Source organism: Scomber japonicus, chromosome 12 (assembly GCF_027409825.1).
Source record: "Scomber japonicus isolate fScoJap1 chromosome 12, fScoJap1.pri, whole genome shotgun sequence".
Classification (NCBI taxonomy): domain Eukaryota; kingdom Metazoa; phylum Chordata; class Actinopteri; order Scombriformes; family Scombridae; genus Scomber; species Scomber japonicus.
In genome coordinates, this window is record NC_070589.1 from 26531938 (window position 1) to 26552613 (window position 20676).

At 37.7% G+C, this 20676-nt stretch overlaps 2 protein-coding genes and 1 long non-coding RNA gene across 3 annotated transcripts; 1 reads left to right on the forward strand and 2 right to left on the reverse strand.

Annotated features, from left to right (window-relative positions):
- The first annotated feature begins 13200 nt into the window (after positions 1–13200).
- LOC128369705 (CD48 antigen-like) lies at positions 13201–15077 on the forward strand. Its single transcript, XM_053330784.1, has 4 exons — positions 13201–13252; positions 13990–14298; positions 14380–14661; positions 14959–15077. Exons 1-4 carry the CDS (start codon positions 13201–13203, stop codon positions 15075–15077), a joined length of 762 nt encoding a protein of 253 aa, XP_053186759.1.
- Positions 15078–17704: 2627 nt separating this feature from the next.
- Positions 17705–18787, reverse strand: LOC128368586 (uncharacterized). The gene is made up of 3 exons (XR_008321977.1): positions 18757–18787; positions 18120–18175; positions 17705–17884 (listed from the first exon to the last, which is right to left on the reverse strand). It is a non-coding gene; the product is annotated as an uncharacterized LOC128368586 (long non-coding RNA).
- A 1155-nt stretch (positions 18788–19942) lies between these two features.
- LOC128369706 (SLAM family member 5-like) lies at positions 19943–20676 on the reverse strand. Its single transcript, XM_053330785.1, has 2 exons — positions 20335–20676; positions 19943–20253 (listed from the first exon to the last, which is right to left on the reverse strand). The coding sequence occupies exons 1-2, from the start codon at positions 20660–20662 to the stop codon at positions 19943–19945; spliced, it is 639 nt and encodes a 212-aa protein (XP_053186760.1). The 5' UTR covers positions 20663–20676.

Below are 20676 nucleotides of genomic sequence, written 5' to 3' on the forward strand. Positions count from 1 at the left end.
GCAGGCTACAAATAACTGAAAAAGGAAGTGGTTTTAGTGTATGTGCAGTGAGGGACCTAAATACATGTGTTAAAGTGCATCAACTAAATTAATACAGCAAATACTCAGTTAAACTCTGGTGCAACATACAAAACCTTTTCCTGTAAATATAGTGCTATTATAAACTTTGCAAAGATGCCTACAGGATCTATTGAAATATATAATAAAACTATTGTTTATCAGTTAAGCTCTGGCCAGTGTTGATGTGAATGACAGGGTTTTGTCTGTGGCTGTGACTCACGGGGGACTTTCCAACTCTGATGTCTTGAAAGATATCCCTGCTTGTTTGTCTCATCTCCTTCCCTCAGACTTGGTTGAGCTAATTAAGTTCAACAGAATGCTGTCAGCTGATGTTCCCTCTCAGAGGTTTTGAAGCATGATATTGATGTGGGGGACTCACGTGGGGAGCAGCATCCATACATGTGTCCAGACAAACTCTGCTGTTTTAAGAAGCAGGTGGAGTACATGGTGCAGCATGGTATTGTTGAGCCTAGCTGTAGTGCATGGAGCTCCCTGTGTTTATTTACTGATGAGGCTCATGGTGAAGATCACTTCTGTACATATTCTCAGACGGTGAATGAAGTAACAAAGCCTGACTGTTATCATCTCTCAAGGATGAAGGATTGTGTAGATTGGGTTGACCAGGCCTGATTTTCCAGCAAACTAAACCTGCTGAAGGGGTATTGGCAAGTCCTGTTGTCTGAGCAGGTAAAGGAAAACTCTGCTTTTGTTACGCCTGATGATCTATTTCAATATACTGTCATGGCCTTTGTCAACGCTCCGGCCACTTTCCAGCTTTTGGTAAATGTTGTTCTTGCTGGTCTGCTATTTTGTGAAGCTTACTTACTTCGATGACTTGGCTTCAGGGTCAAGAGTTGAACATATGGAGGATTTGTGGGCAGTGTTTTTGCCGTCTGAAAGAAGCAAGTTTCAATGTGAACTTGTCTAAATGTGAGTTTGGGCAGGCAACAGTGACCTATCTTGGCAAGGTGGTGGGGGGAGGTAAAGTTCATCCTGTCCAAGAGAAAGTGGAGTGTATCGTGGGTTTTCCTGTTCTAACCACCTAAACCAAGTTATCAGGGCTCTGTAACATTTCAAGGTTTATGAAAGCTCATCTAGTGCTCCTGTGACTGAATATCCAGGTCACAATCCGCTCGTCTTTCTATGTGGTAACGCTGTGTGAGTTTGTGTGTCACTCATCATTGGTGCAATTCAAAGGGCCCCATTTTAACGATCTATAGCGCACGGCGTGAAGCGTGTGGTGCAAGTTGGCTAATGCACCAGGGCACATAGTCCAGAACGTTTGGACTTAATTCCCCTCATTAATCATAGGCGTGTTTTGGGTCTAACATGTGGTAAAGCAATCAGAGTGTTATCTCCCATTCCCTTTAATATCCAGGAGCGCTGTCACTTTGGCGGATTGCTATTATAATGGGGTATTTGCCAACCAATGCGTTTCAATAATATAACATGAATTACTTTTACTGAAAGAAACCCAACATTTAATTCATAAAAAGGTAGAATGTAGAGTTATAACCAACCAGTCTGATGAGTGTAGAGGTGTGTGTGGTTATACTGCAGCAGCCTAGTATCATCAGCTGATTTAATAAACAGTGAGGCTGTGCGTAATGGCACTGCACACTTTTATCAACATATCAGTCCTACACTATAGCCAGCTGTGGATAACAGACACTGTAAGAATCATCCACATTCATTAACAGATCAGTACAGATGTTTTAAAACAGATGTTCAGATGCTTTTCTTGTTGATAAAATCACTTTGTGGCTGCAGAGCATCTTTCCTCCAGAAGCAGACGTGGTTCTCCACAAAAATACAGACAACTCACTTGCATCTCTTCTTCAGGTCACCGTGCATGCAGCTGTGCACCACACAAACATTATTTTCGTTTATTGATCTTTTTTAGCTCTAGTTTTAATCATGTTAACCCTTCAAACATACACAGTAGTGGAAGGCTCATTCTCATTTAATCTGTAATTTTTACAATTAATTAAATCTGATAAATATTATGACCAATAACCATTATGACATGTATTTTTTAATATGTTGATGTAATAGGCTACTTTTATATTTTATTTTTTTGTATGTTTCTATGTCGCTGCCTATCCCTGAGTGTGTAACAGGCAGAGTGTACGTTCATTGTACACCGGCCTATTCAAATCTTGATAATGCGTCCTTAAAATAGCAGTGAAATATGCACCAGTGACTTCAGACGTGTTTTTTTAAACTAGCAAGGCGCCACCAATGTGCCTGACCACTCCTAATTTTGAGATCAACACGCCCACAGGTGCACACACTGCAAGTGTATTTGCTATTTACACAACACAGGCTCAGGGTGAGAAAATGACAACTGCATCAGGGGAAACTAACACAGACACATCTGCTGTGTGCGGACTGCAAGATGGGGCCCAAAGTGTTCAAACCATCTGCAGGCTGAAAATGAAAGAGATATAGATATATAAATATATATATAAATATACTGCAGCACTATGAGAAAGGAAGTATTTATAATGTATGTGCAAAGAGCTACATACATATGTGTGCAAAAGTGAATCAGACTAATTAAAGTAATACAACAAATGCTCTAAAGATATAAACTTAAATGACTTTTGTCACAATGGACTACAGGTGAAAATAATCCTTCAGCTAACTCTGGTACAACATACAAAACCTTTTCCTGTAAATATACTGTAGTACAATTATCTATATGAGCTTGCCAACAGGATCTATTGAAATATATAATAAAAGTCTGTTTTTTCGCTGGGAGGTGCCGTGGAAGGAGCGCGGCTCAGTGAGTCCATAGTTCTGCTGGGAGACTTCAACGCCTACATGGGCAATGATAGAGGAACCTGGAAGGAACGGCCTGCCCAGTCTGAACCCAAGTGGTGTGTCATTGTTGGACTTCTATGCTAGTTACGGACTGGCCATAACAAACACCATGTATGAGGGGTCTTCTTAAGTGTACGTGGTACAAGAGCACCCTGGGCCAAAGATCCATGATTGACTTTAGTGGCTCAGAGTTTTGGCCATGAAAGTCGTCTGTGCCTGTGTGACCTCGACTGGGGATAAGTCAGGCGATGGAAGGAACACTTAGAGGAACTCCTAAAACCAGCCAACATGTCCTCTGTGGAGGAGGCTGAGCTGGATTATCCGGGAAGATCTTCACCCGTATCCCTGGCAGAGGTCACTGAGGTAGGCAAGACACCGGGGATGGATGAGATTTGCCTTGAGATGCTGAAGGCTCTGGACATTGTGGGGTTGTCATGGCTGACACTCTTCTTCAATATCGCATGGAGGTCAGGGACTGGCAGACCAGGTCGTTGGTCCCCATTTTTAAAAAGGGGGACCGGAGGGTGTGTTCCAACTATCGGGGGATCACACTACTCAGCCTCCCGGGGGAAAAGCAATGCCACGGTGCACGGTTGAACATCTGATTCAGGAGGAATAATGCTGATTCCGTGGAACAGTGGACCAGCTCTTGACCCTTGCAGGGTTACTGGAGGGGGCATGGGGGTTCGCACATCCAGTCTACATGTGCTTTGTGGACCTGGAGAAGGCTTACGACCGTGTCCCTTGGGGGACCTAGTGAGAGGTGTTTGCGGGAGCATAGGGTACTGGGGTCACTGCTGCGAGCCATTCGGTCCCTATACAACCGCTGTGAGAGCTTGTCCGCATTCTCGGCAGTAAGTTAGACCTGTTCTCGGTTTAGTTGGGCTCCACCTGGGCCGCACCTTGTCTCCAATCCTGTTTGTAATTTTTATGGACAGGATCTCAAGGAGCAGTCTGGGAGACAAGAGTGTTTTCAGTTTGGGGACCTCAGAATTGCTTCTCTGCTGTTTGTAGATGATGTGGTTCTGTTGGCCTCAGCACATCAGGACCTCCAACAGGCACTGGGACGGTGTGCAGCTGAGTGCAAAGGGATAGGGATGAGAGTCAGTACCTCAAAATTGGAGGCCATGGTGCTCTGCAGGAAAAAGGTGGACTTCTCCCTAAGGGTTGCCAAGTGGAGGAGTTTAAGTATCTATCTTATTCACGAGTGAGGAGAGGATGTAAAATATATATTCATTCATTCTTCAACATTTTAACATAAAATACTGTACATAAAAAATAAACAGCATGTTTTTAGTATATAAATAAACTTTATTCTAATGTTAAGCACAATTCTTTGTCTTTTGCTACTGATACAGGGACTATAAATTAAATAAATAGCAGAAAGAAACCTTTGTAAGTGAATGTAACAAGCATATCACTAGGAGTTCCTCTAAAGCTTACTAATTAAAATGTTTGTAATTGTATCTCATTGTCTTGTGGAAATGAGTCTCATGGAAATAAATACATCTGATTTTGAAAAGTAGAATCATTGACCATAGATTCTTTGCTGATCAGCAATGGACTATATAAAACTACACTTGATGGCAATCAAGCACAGAGTGAATCTTAAATGTGTAGTTTGCTCCTTTTGTTTTTTTATTAAATATGTTAATTAAATATTATCAATTCTGTTTTAATTACTAATATAGAACATTTTTCACATTATGCAGTCCTAGGTCATACTCTTTGATTTAAGACTTAACATTCCCCCATGTTTCCAGCACTTGGAGACCGCAGCAATAAAAAAATAAAAAATAAAAACTCCCCTTTAATAGGAAGAAACCTCGAGCAGAACCAGGCCCTACCTGCTAGACTAGTTTGTTGAGACAGACATCACTTATCAAAACTTTAAGATGACAGGAAACTGAATTTCATTGTCTCCTGACAACAACAGCACTTCCAGCACCTCTGATGTATTTGTAGTAATGCAAAGTGATTCCTTAACAAAGTCACTGATCAGCTCTAATTCTATCTACAAGTATAATGTTGCAGGAAACATACTGTACAGAACCCAGAACAAGAGGTTCCAGCAAGTTCTCTAAGCAATGTGTTTGAAGACCACTCTGGGGCTGAGTGGGACTTAAAATCCATCATGACGCATCAGGATTTGGTCCAGTGAATAAAGGACTGAATCAATATTATCCGTGTTTTTCAGTTATGGATGGTGGTTGGACTTTGGAGGTTTGTTGACTTGAGCATAAACATCCTCTGGCTTGGGGGTGTTTACAGTCTCAGTGGATCGTAGAGGTGCAGTTGGAAATCCTAACAAAGCATAGGTGGAGTTTGGAGGAAGGCCTGAAGCATCTTCTGTGGCATTATGATTCAGAGTTTGGTCGAAATTGATATTCTAGAAATAAATCAAATAATTTTATTAGAAAAATGTTGTTTTTTTTACATTTGACATGTTTCACCTGTTTCTGAAAACCAGGTCTTAACTATTGATTGAACACAATGTGAAATTATGTTCGTTACTTACCTGAACATTTTCATATATTTCATTTTTGCTGTTCTTTCTTTTCCGTAGGTCTGTCATAAAAACATTGATGATTTGATTAATAACAACAACAATAACAACAACAATAATAACGATAATAAAGTTATCATGACTGCAAGATTAAATCAGAAATATAAAGAAGTTGTTAAATTCAAGACAGATTTTGGCAGAAAAAGGAAAATAATGCTCATTGAGCTCAAATGCAAAATATAATGTTCATTATTCTGAAGTTCTCTGTAGTTAGGTCACATTGTTTGTCACAGTTTGGGTAAATCTTAACTTGCATTTGCACAACAGAAATCAATGAGAAACATGCAGTTGATGTTATTAATGTTATTTAATTAAGATTAAACTTGGCCTCTTTAGTTACTAGCTTCCACATTATTCTTACTGGTTGATAAACATTCATGTCGTCTTATGCATAGGAGGCCATGACAGAAAAGGTTTGGAAACCACTGGAGTACCCAATGACACTATTTTGGTACACACAGAAAGAGCCTTAGACTAAAAGATTTATGTGAAAATAACTTTTTTGATCTGAAGAGAACAGAAGAAACCTCTTTTACCAACCAGTCTGTATTTCCAAAGCAAAAATATAAATATTTGAATTTCAGTTGGACATTAAAAGTGCAATATATGATATTCAGCCCCACTAGATGTCACACAAACACCAGCATCTCACATTTAAACAGATGTGCATGTTGTTTAGCCAATAAAGTTGTAGAAAAAGTGAAAGTAGTCTCTAAACCAACAACCAATCAAAATGTTAAACAGTGCTGATTAGATATGGATCAAAATTCTGTTTCTGCATCAAATTTTTTCCGAAACATATTTTTGTGTTTGTGCGTCTGTAATCTGAGAAACTTTGTGACACTATATCTTTATATACTGTAGCAAATAGTTGTTTGCTGACATCTAGTGGGGCTGATAGTATACTGAAACTTTAATCATTCAGATGCCATCGTTTAATTATGCAGGAGAGGTTTGTGGGTGTGGTGAGTTTTCTCTGCTACAATGATGGAATTCATATACAAACATGTGTGAAAGTTTGAATTACATTTACACTTTAACGCTGAAATATACACCAGGACTTACATGTGATTTGGCAGCCAAGGAAAAGGCAAAAGAGAACTGAGGCCACAATCCCGAGGCCAATTGGTATGACCGGATCAGTACCTGCAAATTAACAAAAACAACTGATCAGAAATATTTACATATTCATTGTGTTACTTTCCAAAAATGCATAGATTTATAACTTTTGATATCATTTTAGCTACAAATTAGAAAACCCCTAAGGTGATATGGGCAAAAATATATTTTCTTATGGAGGTCATGTGTTACTATTGAACACTTGAAATTCTATTGCACATGAATAAGATACATTTCATTCCAACATTTTGGTATATAAATATAAATATACCCCAAAATTGTACTAAATAAAAACAAACATGTGTAATAAATAATGAGTCACTTCATCCTAGCACTGGGCCTGTTTTTACTCAAAAAGTATCAATATAAACATATAAAAATACTGACGTGCTCTTCACTTCATGCTGCGGGGAGAAAGGCTGATCTGTTTGGCTAGCTGTATTTACACTTTATATGTCCCTTATATCATGTGGGAAAAAAAATGAAATTTGCACTGCATAAGAAGTTTGTATAAACTGTGTATTATTGTCAGTTACCTGGTTTTTCAGTCTCACCAGCAGTTAGAGAGCAGAGAGACCAAATCTCCGTCATATTACTGGTCCAGCTGACCTGGTTGCTATGGTTACAGATGATGGAGTCATTGAACAGGTAGACACGGAGAGAAGAGCCAGAGGTTGTGTTCTTTGACTGCTCTCCTCCCTCCTGATTGCAGGTTTGGGTGTCACATGTAAAAGTGCTGTTGATGAGAGAGTCCTCTGTACTGCAGGTCACAGTGAGGTTACAGGACTCTGTGCTGTTAGACACAGAGTTCACTGACAGCTGAACTGGAGACACTGGATCTACAGGTAGGGGACAAAAGGTAGGTGTGAATGGTTATAGAACAGGGTACTACTGTGTATCAATGTTTGAAAGCTAAAGAAACCTACCTTGAATTATGACCTTGTATTCAGTTAGATGTTGGATTTTGTCTCCAGTTATGAGTGCAGTGTAATCTCCACTGTCACTGTGTTGCACATTCTTCAAAAGCAAAGAGTGATTTTGTACAGAAAACTCAACCCTTCCTTCATAAAGGTCAGGTATTCTTGTTCTTTTATCAGGAAATAATCTCACTATGCTGTGAATTTCATTGAATCTCCACCTAAATTCATCAGCTTCTGGTATAACAACAGGTTTGTTAACATGCAGATGTAAATCCTTCCCTTTCTGCACAAACACAGTTGTCACAGCACTGGACCCTGTAAAAAGAACACACATTAAAATCACTTGTATGCTTTTTCAGTCACCACTGTTTTTAAAAGTGGTCATTAAAAAGTGAGAGTATTGCTGTCACTGCCTTTACTCCCCAAACACTGAGTAATGTTTGTAAATTATTTTTTTTATGATTTAAGACGAATAGGCAGAGAGTCTCATTTAGATTACTGAACAGTAAATGTAATGACAAATATTGGTTAGTTTTAGTTTTATGCATGCAATCAAATTTAGCATTTGAGGTGAACCATTACTAATCTGACATTTAAATTTCAGAAGACAAAGGGACAGACAGTTAATGAACAATATTGATGCTAACTAAATTTAAACAACACATACATACTCCCACCCTCACATATACAGATGCTTCCTCTTCCATGCTCTGCTATTTTGTAATCATTTTCATCATGCAGCCACTTGCTGTCTAAACAGAGAGATGTCTGGCTACAGTTTCTCAGTTCAAAATCACAATAAGCAATAATTTTGTTGTAATTGTCACCTTGTATGACAATGTAGCCTGATGGGATATTTACAATTAGTAAAATCGCTGCTTTAACACTGTAAATTTATTTAAACAAGTGAATATTTATCAGTAAAAAAAGAGTGAAAAGGCAGAAGCTGCTGTTCTTCCAACAGTGAAGTAGTTTAATGACAAGCTCCTCCTCAGATATAGATGTATAGATGGTCTGTGGCTGCCTGTCTTCTATAAAAGCTGTCAAACTGATGAAGTGTAGGTATTGATGTGGACACTAATATTTCTCATAGTTAACAATATGTAATCAATTATAAGGCAAGACATACAGAGGAGGACACAGTCTGAATCATTTTAAACACGACAAACAAGGCGAAGGTTTCAAGAACAGGCTGTCAAAAATGTGCTGAGGAAAAAAAGGAAGTGAAAGTTTGATTTCTTCAATTAGTTTTAACAGGAAAATCCATTCTGTTCTACATTGCAGTAGCTCTTTTTTCTCATACTACACAAATGTTATCTCTGACATACGCACGCTACAGAGAAGGTCAAGTTTGTGCTTTGTCCTAAAGCTCTGTGATGATATAAGTCCATTTGTTACTTTTGATGTTCTTTTCATAAAGTTGTGTCTTAACATGTTGCCTTTATTTATACCCTTTTGGTAACTACAGTTTTAAAGTCTGCACAAAGAATCTGGGAACTCAGTGTTTCATTGTTTGTTTTAATAAATGTTATTGGAACTCCAGGGAATAGATAGTTATCTTAATCTTATACTTAATTGATTCATAACTTTTTTACCCACATCTCTATATGAAAATTAAACGGCAAATTAGGCCAGCAAAATGAATGAATAATAATATTTCTGGCAGTGTGGTGAAGGCTTTGAAATCAGTCTAAGAGTGCAGCTATTGAAAGGAAATTCCCATAGTTCCACAACTGGTATCTACTGCAATGGTTAAAAGATATACTGAAAGTGGAAGAATAAAATAAAGAGCACATACCTAAATTATAATACTCTCTGTTTGTTAGAATAATAACACAAAAAGGTGTAAAGTTTTAAAAAATCTCTGTCTGGATATAGTAGAGGCTTGTATAAGAATGAATGATGTACATTTTAGTTTAATGTATTATATTCTAGTTTCTCTTGAACTGAAGAATACTTTATTATTAATCCCATTTATTCTATCACAAAGGTAAGAAATCCCATTTTTAACCATGAATAGAGATGGAGTAATACATGACAACATCTAAAACAGTTCACATTTTCACTGAACACACGGTTCAGTTTTATAGCACATTATATCAATAATGTCTAATTCAGAAACAACTTCCAGCAGTGTTTCACTACAACAACCAGACTTTTAAACAGAGTCAATCAACAACTGAGAATATTTAAAGTAAAATGTTTTACCTTGTGTTTCCCATGAATACAGCACACAAACAGAAAAGAGAAGTGCAGCGAGAGCCATTCTGAGCTTAATGTGACATATCAGGAAGTGGAAACACTATTCATGCATTGCACTCAGCACAAAGCTAAACTGACTTACCATAAAGTCATGGCTGTTTTGTTTCTTTATTTTTTTAACTGTTATGCAAACCAGAAAACTGAAAACGACATGTATGTTAGGCTCTATTTTATCTGTGGGTAATGAATGTCTTCTGTAAATAAGTATCTTGGGTTAGGGGGGTTAGGAGTTATAGGAACTGATTTAATGTTACTCATGGTTGTGTTTACTGTTACGCAAACCAGGAAACTATTCTCTCATGTGAACTATATTTAGACACTGCATCTTTGTGTCACTCATCATTGGTGTAATTCAGTGTTCAAAGTATCAGGTCAAAATAAACACATGGTCTGCATAAAGAACAAAAGAAAGAAGAACACTTTTTATGGGAGGAAGGAGTTTGATTGAGAAGTTAGAGTGATTCCCTCTGATAGTGAGGACAGTGAGCTTCAGGACAGTGAGGAAGAGTGGACCCCAGGATCAGGTTTTTGGAAACAGTAAGGCAATCAGGGATCAGTTAAAGGTCAGCCAGTCAAGTGACATATGTGATGTGTGTGGGTGAGTGACAGTGTGTGCATGTGTGTGTGTGTGTGTGTGTGTGTGTGAAGACGTGACATAAAAGTGTATACTCTAAATAAGAGCAGAAATATTACCATGCAAAGACGACTTTGCGGGTTCATTTTTTATTGCTGCAACATGTCTGTTTCCTGTTTGGACATTTAACAGTGTTCACACCACTTGCAGGCTGAAAATAAAAAAAGGTGTAAAATGTATTGCATTATATGAGAAAGGGAAAGTGGTTATCGTGAATGTGCACTGACATTCTTAATTAAGTGTTAAAGTATATCAAGCTAACTAAACTCGTACAGCAATTATTATAAAACAATGAGCTTTTAAATTACTTTTGTCCCAATGGACCACAGATGAAAATGATCCTTCAGCTAACTGTGGTGCAAATAGGCCTGTCACAATAATTACATTATCAACTTACAATGACATAATTATCAACATCATCCTGTCTATATACTGTATCAACTTATCATATGATACATGGACATCACCTTGATCATTGTTAGGCGTCGGTATGGCAACACTTAGCATGAGCAGCTAAGAGGCTATGTGGTTAGCTCCATTCCTCACTGTGTATGTCCTGAGTGAAAATCACAACAAAAGTCATCCAAAGGCACTTTTCACACAGAGCAGGTCTGGACTAGACTCTTTAATTTAGACCCAATATTTCCCCATGAGCACAGGCTCCGGCAGGGATTCTGAAGAGATATTACATTGGACTCCACCACAAACATAGGCCAAACATGCGCAATTACTATGACCACATCTCTACCTGTGCAGGCTTGCAACTCTATTGTAGTCCATTACTAATTGTCCAATAGTTATTTGTAATATTAACTGACATTGAGCTGTGTACACTGTGTGGAGATTAATGCAACATTTCTGCATACAGTGAAATTCACTAGATGATGCAAGACTGACCCCCTCTATAAGTGATGTGCTGAAAGCTTCTTTTTTTTTAGATTTTTGTCTGGCATAGACACCTTTATTTAGCAGTAGACAGACAGGAAACATGGGAGATAGAGGGGGTGTGACAAGCAGCAAAGGACCTTCGACCGGGATTTCGAACTGGAGTCGGCTGTGTATATGGCATGAGCTCTAACCACCGGACCACCTGCGCGCCCCTGACAGGGTTAGAGTCTTTTAACACTCCAGGAAGGTTCAAGCTGATTCCTGTATTATTCTTTCTTTTTTTTCATTTGACTATTTTAAGGCCAGCAAAATAAATTGATGATAAATAAGTTGTATGTATCTCCCCAAAATAATTATTGCAAAATACATTTTATAGAAAACATAATTAACATAAAAAAATCAATTAAAAGATGAATCAGTCTAAAGGTATTGAAAGGGAATATACTAAATTTTAAAAACTCCACAAATGTTAACAGATGAAAGGTGCTTTCTGACACTGAAAGAAAGAAAATGACGAGCTGATGATGTGTATTCTTGGGAAACACATGTGTGGGGCACACATGTGTTTCCCAAGAATAAATCTATAAACAGCAACGAGAATTACACTGAGAGACGTACTTCATGTGAGAAATCAGGAAGTGAAAACACCACTATGCACTGTAATTAGCAGGAACTGGTCTTCTGAGAAGTCTCTGAAGAAAAAAAGATGTTAAGAGAAACAGTTTCTAACATATCCGTCACACTTTGTACATCATGTCTGACCATCAACACACATTTTTATCACATCTCATCCTGTGTCAAGTCATGTTTTTGATATTTACTCATTTCAGATACTTCACCTCCTACCCATGTGTGTTTCTTGCCTTTGTGATTGTCTTCCCTTACACTTGAACCTGCCTCTCCTTAAACTAAACCGGTTTAACATAACTAAGATATTTGATCGAGAAATTTTTTTGTGAAAGCAATTTGTCTGATCAGTTACTTCTTGGACTCTAAATCTACGCACTATATTGAAATAAGATCTTATTTAAAAAATGAAAACAAGCCATGTCTTAATAAATCACCTCTTATGATTCATGTTTTATAGCATTAGATGATAGGTTCCAGAAAGACTAATGTTAAAGCACAAGGTTGTTTTTAATCTAAATCCTCAGAAACAAGCAGATTTTAATTCTGTCCTTCAGAATAAGAAGGTTGCATGAGAACAGGTGAAGTTTTCCTGCCTTCTGACCTGAATGTTTGGAAACCAACTCTACTCTTTTCTCATGTGAGCTGCATTTAGACACATTTTTTGTCACTCATCATTGGTGCAATTCAAAATGTTTAAAATATCAAGTCAAAGGAAACATATTATCGTCAGAAAGAATAAAAGACCTTTGTTTACTTTAACTTTAATTCTTGTTTTCTAGTGCAGAACTACTACCATGCAAGGATGACTGTGCATGTTCATTTTTCATTGCTGCAACATGTTAGTTTTCTGTTTGGACATTAACCAGTGTTCACACCATTTGCCGGCTAAAAATGAAAAAAGGTGTTAAATGAACTATATCTTATGAGAAAGGAAGTGGTTACAGTTCATGTGACTCAAACTAATTAAACTAATACAACAATTAACTCTAGTGTAACATACAAAACCTTTTTCTACGGTATCTATTGAAATATATAATAAAACTGTTGTTTATCATCTTTTTCAGTGACTTAGACAAAACTTCTTTTGACAAAAACCTAAATGATTTAATTAAGTACATTCTTTAACAGCACATCTCAAACAGTCAAACAGAGCTTAGAGAGGAAGTTTGAATAGAGAAGATGACATGTTGACATTCTGTACGTTTGTGGTTTAGACAGGAAAAATAAAGTTGTGATATAAAAGCTCTTTATCAAGCACTGCACTCTGCACTTTGAAGTCAGGGCAGCCAGAGACCATGATGTTTATCTTTGTGATGCTGGGACTTGTGCTCTGCAAAGAATTAGCAGGTAGGCCAAACATACTATATTTTAATTTTCTTGCAGATAAAGGAATAAAACCTGAGCTGACTTTATCATTTTGATTAATGCACTGAGGATTGTGGATAAAACTCCAGACAAAAGATCCAGAATCATCCGTAATGAAAGTCCTGCTAGTTGCTACGACTTTGAGCTCATGATTAGGAACACATTAGTAATTTTAAACGTTTTTTTCAGAGCAGCAGGAAAGAAGGAGACACTGTCGCTTGTTTAGAGGTACAGATGCAATATCCCTGCATTTAGTAGTTGATAGGCACGAATGGATTATGATCACGTAGAAAGAATACAATCTTGCCCCTTTATAAGGATAAAAAATAATAACATGTTTTATGTATCTGACATTTGTGACTGAGGAGTATTTATGTATTGTTGATATTCAGTTTGTGTTGATTCTGCTGCAGAAGAGGCAATTGTGAATAATTTCATGTGAATAAAAGTCCATCACTTAATTTTCTCAAATTCAAAAATCTATAATTATTATACAAAAAGAACTATGTAATGCGATGACAACTTAAACTAGTGGTGACTGGAAAAGCATACAAGTGATTTTAGCAATCATAATTCATAAAAAATAATTTACAAACATTACTCAGTGTTCAAGGACTTAAGGCAGTGACAGCAATACTCTCACTTCTTAATGACCTCTTGTAAAAACAGTGGTGACTGAAAAAGCATACAAGTGATTTTAATGTGTGTTCTTTTTACAGGGTCCAGTGCTGTGACAACTGTGTTTGTGCAGAAAGGGAAGGATTTACATCTGCATGTTAACAAACCTGTTGTTATACCAGAATATGATGAATTTAGTTGGAGAGTCAATGATACTGGCAGCATAGTGAGATTATCTCCTGATAACAAAGTAAGAATAGTTGACCCTTATAAAGGAAGGGTTGAGTTTTCTGTACAAAATCACTCTTTGATTTTGAAGAATGTGCAACACAGCGACAGTGGAGAATATACTGCACTCATAGCTGGGGACGAAACCCAACGTGTAGCTGAATACAAGGTCATAATTCAAGGTAGGTTTCTTTAGATTTCAAACACTGATACACAGTAGTATCCTGTTTTATAACCCTTCACACCTACCTTTTGTCCTCTAGATCCAGTGTCTCCAGTTAATCTGTCAGTGAACTCTGTGTCTAACAGCACAGAGTCCTGTAACCTCACTGTGACCTGCAGTACAGAGGACTCTCTCATCAACAGCACTTTTACATGTGACAAACAAACCTGCCATCAGGAGGGAGGAGAGCAGTCAACGAACACAACCTCTGGTTCTTATCTCCATGTCTACCTGTTGAATGAGTTCATCATCTGTAAACATAGCAACCAGGTCAGCTGCACCAGTAATAAGACGGAGATTCAGCCTCTCTGCTCTCTAACTGGTGAGACTTAAAGATAATGTGCAATGAATAGGTTCTGATTGTTGGGCCTCATGGATGAAATCAAATCAAAATGTGAATTTCACTGAAATTTTACTAAAAGTACATTTTTATATATGAATGCTCAATTCTTGTGTTCTGTCCATTTAACTTGCATATCATTGTCTTGAGGACAAATGCATGAGACGTATTTAGTTGCAATGATTTAAATAGTTGTAAAAGATTATTTTTAATAAAACAAAATACTTCATAAAGTGAGTACAAGTGCCTGGTAATAAATAGTCTGTTTTGGTGTTGCAGGTTCACAGAGTATCTCTCTGTGCCTGATGAAGACAGTCATGATCTCTGTCGGTCTGATCATCATGGTGTCTGCCGTCATCAGTGTCCATCTGATGAAGAGGCTCAAGAAGCAAGAATGAAGAGATGACTCTACACCAACAAATCTGTTATTCACTTTCTTATCAAGTAGAACGGCAGATGCCACTGTGCATGAGTAGGAATGCAGTTCAGTTTATAGATCTTTGCTTACAGTACTTGTTGTGCTACATATCACAACCTCTTGATTTTGCAAAAAATAGTCGGTCTCTCTTAATGAAGAGTGTGATGTTGCTACTTCATCAGTTAGCATGGGTGCTGATTGAATCTTCTTTGGACTTTTCTTTGGTGTCTATATTAATAATCCTATTATACCTTATAAATAAAGGTGTTTGTGCAGCTGTATTAAACCAATTTGTTTCTTCTGTCTGATCCATAATTTCTGCACACTATATTCATATAAGATCTTATTAAAAGCAGCTGGCGCTCTGGCTATGCTCAGAGGAAGGCTTCAAAGGTATCACTATCACCCAATTAGACACAACCCATGTGTACATTGTACATTTAAAATCTAGTTAGCTCTCTACCTGTAATTTCCAACATCTTGGAAAGGTTGGATGCACGCTCCAGCTACAAACTCAATTATCAAAAAGTGAGTTGTTGCAGATTAACTCACTGGCTAAGTAGCTCTCACCATTCAAATAGACTGACAACAGATTTCGCTATTGTGGCATTTTTATCACTGAATCTATGTGGGATATGTTCTGTGCAATCTTTCTACCTTTGGTCAAAAAAACCAAACCGCTGGTACAATTATCCCTCGCAGGTCGGATAAATTGGATCCATATATATACATTATTTTTTGACAAATTAGACAGGATTATATCCAAATTCTTATGGGGAAACAAACCGACTCGAAATCGAAAGGCAATCCTATAATCTCCTAAGAGAGATGGAGGTCTAGCATTCCCTAACTGTAGGCAATACTATTGGGCAGCTAATAACCCTAACCCTAACCCTAATAACAAAAAATCTTGTATTGGATGGATAGTGAATGTTATTCCCTACCCGTGTGGGTACACTTGGAAAAGGCAATTTCCTCTCCCTGTAGCAGGTTTATTATAGTTAACTAAAACTAAAACTACCAGTGAAAAAAATTATTCAGTTAACTGAAATAAAAATAAACATGATCGTTTGAAAAAAAAACTACAATGAACAATGCAAAACTAACTAAAACTAAACTGAATTGCAGATAAAATCAGCTTAGTTTTTGTTTTTTCCCTACATTTTTATTGTGTTGTCAAGTTTGACTTCTTGACATAACAGGTTAGTACCAGAAGGGGGCAGCAGAGTGGATGTTTGCTGGGCGTGCATTTTACAATGAAGTTCCAGGCAGACAACACTGCCCAATATGGGGATATTTTATACTAAGACCCTGCAGTAGATAAAAGTACAAGTGCAGTGATGAAGAGAAAGACTAAAACTAATCAGTTCAACTACAACTAAAGAACATTTCAAAACTATAATAACCCTGCCCTGCAGCACTTGTGGGAGAAAACTGAAATGTGTCTATTTCACCGAAAATACGGAGCCAACTTAGGAAAACTTTTTTGTTTCTTCCAAATTAGACACTTTGTAAAAAAGTATTTCCCCCATTTTCCAAACCGCACCCCTGAAGCCCTGACCGACACCCTTCTACCTGTGCATTTCAGCATTATACAACTCCCTCTGATCTGCTTCCTTGGAACATCTCAATTTAATCAGGACCTCATGGGAGCATGGCCTGACCATGGTGTTAACAGATCAGCATTGGACCTCTGCTTTAAACTTGGTGCACTCCTCCTCCATATGTGCCCGTCACAGCCTAATCCAGTATAAAGTCCTCCACACAAATGCAAAACTGGCCCAAATTTACCCCTACTGTGAGTGATGCCTGTAATAGATGCAAATATCATATTGTGTAGGCCTATTTTTGTATTGTAGATGATCGAGTTTGTTTCCTCCTCAAATACTGTGGGACAGATTTCTTTGAAGAATGATACAGTGTTGAAATGTCACATTATAAGAAACTCTTTTGATACACTGAACATACAACAAACTCAGATGAAGGAGAAGGTAAAACAAAAACACTAAATCTCATTAGCTGAATAAAAATCCATGCAGTAGTTTATTATTTTTCCATTCATCCTTTTTTTCTCCATCCATTGATCATGTTCAGGGTCACTGGGACTCTGGAGGTTAATTGTTACCAGTGGTTGAAATCCTGATCAGGTCTGTTACAGAGCTGATGTAGACAGGCAACTGTCCATTCATATTTAAAGCCACGGGCAATTAAATTCACCTGAACTGACAACCTGGACAATACCTACATGTACACAAGGAGAACACAACAATACTTAAAAAGTCAGAAAATGGGGAAAAAACATAAATCACTTTTGAATAATTTTACATAAAAAAGCTCTGTCCTGTTTAAATGTCACGCTGCTGCCACAGCTCCACCAACTTTTCACCTCTTGGGTGATGTGGGTGTTTAAAGACTGCAGTGACATCAGCTGCTGGAAGTGACGTCGGGTGTCTCAGCCAATGACGGACGAGAGTCCCAGAGGGGATTATGGGATCCTGAGTTCAGCTTGATTCAAACCAAGATCAGTTAGGGCTGAGGGGAAGGGGCGCTGCTTAACAAAGTGAATGGACTAAATCATTATAATAATCTGTGTTTTTTTCAGTTCTCTGTGTGGTTGGACTTTGGAGCGCTGTTAACTTAACAATAAATGGTCTCTGGTGATGTGGTCTTTTCAGTCACAGTGGATCCTTTTAGTCCAGTTGGAAATGTTACCAACATGTAGGTGGAGTTTGGAGAAAGACCTGAAGCATCTTCTGTGGTTTTCTGAGTTTGGGGGGGATTAATTTCCTAGAAATAAATGAAATGACTGTGTTAGAAAGATGTTTTCCAATTTGTACTTTGCCTGACATACTCAGTACAGTATGCATTTAATAAGAACTCAAGCAGCAGGTTTGAACAGGTGGGTTGTGATACACCTGGAAGTAATTCAGTTGACAGTAAGACAATAAGCAAAAGAAAACAGCATAAGAACAGCAGATGAAATTGGGAGAGTTATATAAAGAAAAAAACAACAGGTACATACCTGAGGATTGTCATATATTGTACTTTCACAATATGTTGTTTTCTTTCTTTTCTGGTCTGTCAAAACATTGTTGATTTGGTTAATGATACTAATTATTACTAATTACTAAGAATAATAATAATAACAATGATGATAATAATAATAAATTAATAGTATATTTACCAAAGAAAATATACATATTTTAATTTCACTAAGACATTAAAGGTGCAATATATGTCATTGAGCCCCACTAGATGCTTAAAAACAATGTGCATGTTGTCTACTCTGTAAAGTTGAAGGGGAAAAAAAGAAAGCAGTCTCTACTAACAACTAATGAAACTCAGATCCAGACTAGGCAGTGCTGATCAAATACTCTGACTCTGTAATATGATAAACTTTGTGACATGGCCAGTATGTTGGAAGCAGACACACAGGACAGAGAGGAAATCACATGTACTAACATGCACATGCTGCTGGGCCAGTTATCAAAGTAATGAACAGAGAACAGACTTCATTCTCTATTCAGGATGCCATTACTCAACTTCATCTTTACATAGAAAATAGTTGTTTGCTGACATTTCGTGTGGCTGAATGTCATATATTGGAAATGAAATAATTCTGATGCCATTGTTTAATTTATACATAACCTGGGACTTACATATGATTAGGCAGCCAATGAAAAGGCAAAGAAGGAAAATTGAGATCACAATCCAAATGGCTAGTCTTGTATCGGGAACTGTAAATGAACAATAACAATTGATCAGACATGTAAACATATTTATTTGAGTTATCTTCCAAAAATATATATGTATTTACTGAAAACACTGCATGTGTACAGTAAGAGATATAATGTGTTCCTTTGTTTTGGTTAATTTATGCCCGAGATAATTGTAAATAGAGATAGCGGTTGTCTCCCCTGCTGATTATACCAGACGTCCATTTATTAATTCAAAATGTATTTAGACCTGCTTTTACTCAAAAAGTATTAATACCAATATATAAATATACTGAGGTGCGTTGCACTCATGGGCGATTTTAGACAGGGGCCAGGGTGGGCCAGGGCCCCTGTAGAATTGGTCCTGGCCTCCCCTATGGCCCCTGTGCTGAGCACAGATGGATTAATGATGAATCTAGTATGGGATATTGAAAAAGATCTGTAATGTTTAATGTTTAAATGTACAATAAAAAAGATGTATAAAAGATGAATTTCTTGCCATTATATTTTTCCATAATAACTATAATTGGTATAGCTCATTTCAAACAAGACATGCAGCTCATTGTGTTTTAACAGTTAGATTAATACGAAATAGGTAAGTTGATTAACCCATTGATGCAAAATACTGTGGAGTTCATCATTGACCCTAGCACCTTTTTTTTAATGAAGAAAGTTGGTATGTTAGAGCTGAATGAATATGTTCTAATGCGAGATGAGGTTTTCAGCTTTTAGTTCAATTAATTACATGCTTTGTATGTGCTTCAGATGCTGAAGCAGGTGTTTTTGCAGGTATTTTAGGCAACACTGGGTTTAGAAAAAGGCCGATATTTGGCAAAAGTAGGTTGAAGAATATAAGGTACATGGGCCCCCCCTCAAAACATGTTGGACCCTCTCTGGCCCCCCTGGTAATTTTGGTCTAGAATCGCCACTGGTTGCACTTCATGCTCCAGGGAGAAAGGCTGGTCTGTTGTGCTGTCTGTATTTTCAACTATATTGAAAACATGGCCTTGATTTTACTCTCTCTGATCCCTCCAGGTTGACCCACACAGTATTTGGAAACAAATGTTTATAGTTGAGAGCAATTTTCTTTCCATGACTGTGCACTGTGTCCAAACTGTGTGTATTATTTTCAGATACCTGTTCTTTCAGTCTCACCAGAAGTTAGAGAGCAGACATACTGCATTTCCTTCAAGTCTCTGGTCCAGCTGATTTGGTTGCTATGGTTACAGGTGATGGAGTCATTCAACAGGTAGACACGGAGAGAAGAACCAGAGGTTGTGACCTCTGACTGCTCTCCTCCCTCCTGATTACAGGTTTGTTTGTCACATGTAAAAGTGCTGTTGATGAGAGAGTCCTCTGTACTGCAGGTCACAGTGAGGTTACAGGACTCTCTGCTGTTAGACACAGAGTTCACTGACAGATTAACTGGAGACACTGGATCTAGAGGACAAAAGGTAGGTGTGAAGGGTTATAAAACAGAGTACTACTGTGTATCAATGTTTGAAATCTAAATGAACCTACCTTGAATTATAACCTTGTATTCAGCTACACGTTGGTTTTTGTCCCCACTTATGAGTGCAGTGTAATCTCCACTGTCATTTTGTTGCACATTCTTCAAAAGCAAAGAGTGATTTTGAACATAAAACTCGACTCTTCCTTCATAACTGGGAATTATTCTTGTTTTGTTATCAGGAGCTACTCTCACTACATTGTCAGTGTCATTGACTCTCCACCTAAATTCAGCAGCTTCTGGTATAATAACAGGTTTGTTAACATCCAGATGTAAATCCTTCCCTTTCTGCACAAACACAGTTGTCACAGCACTGGACCCTGTAAAAAGAACACACATTAAAATCACTTGTA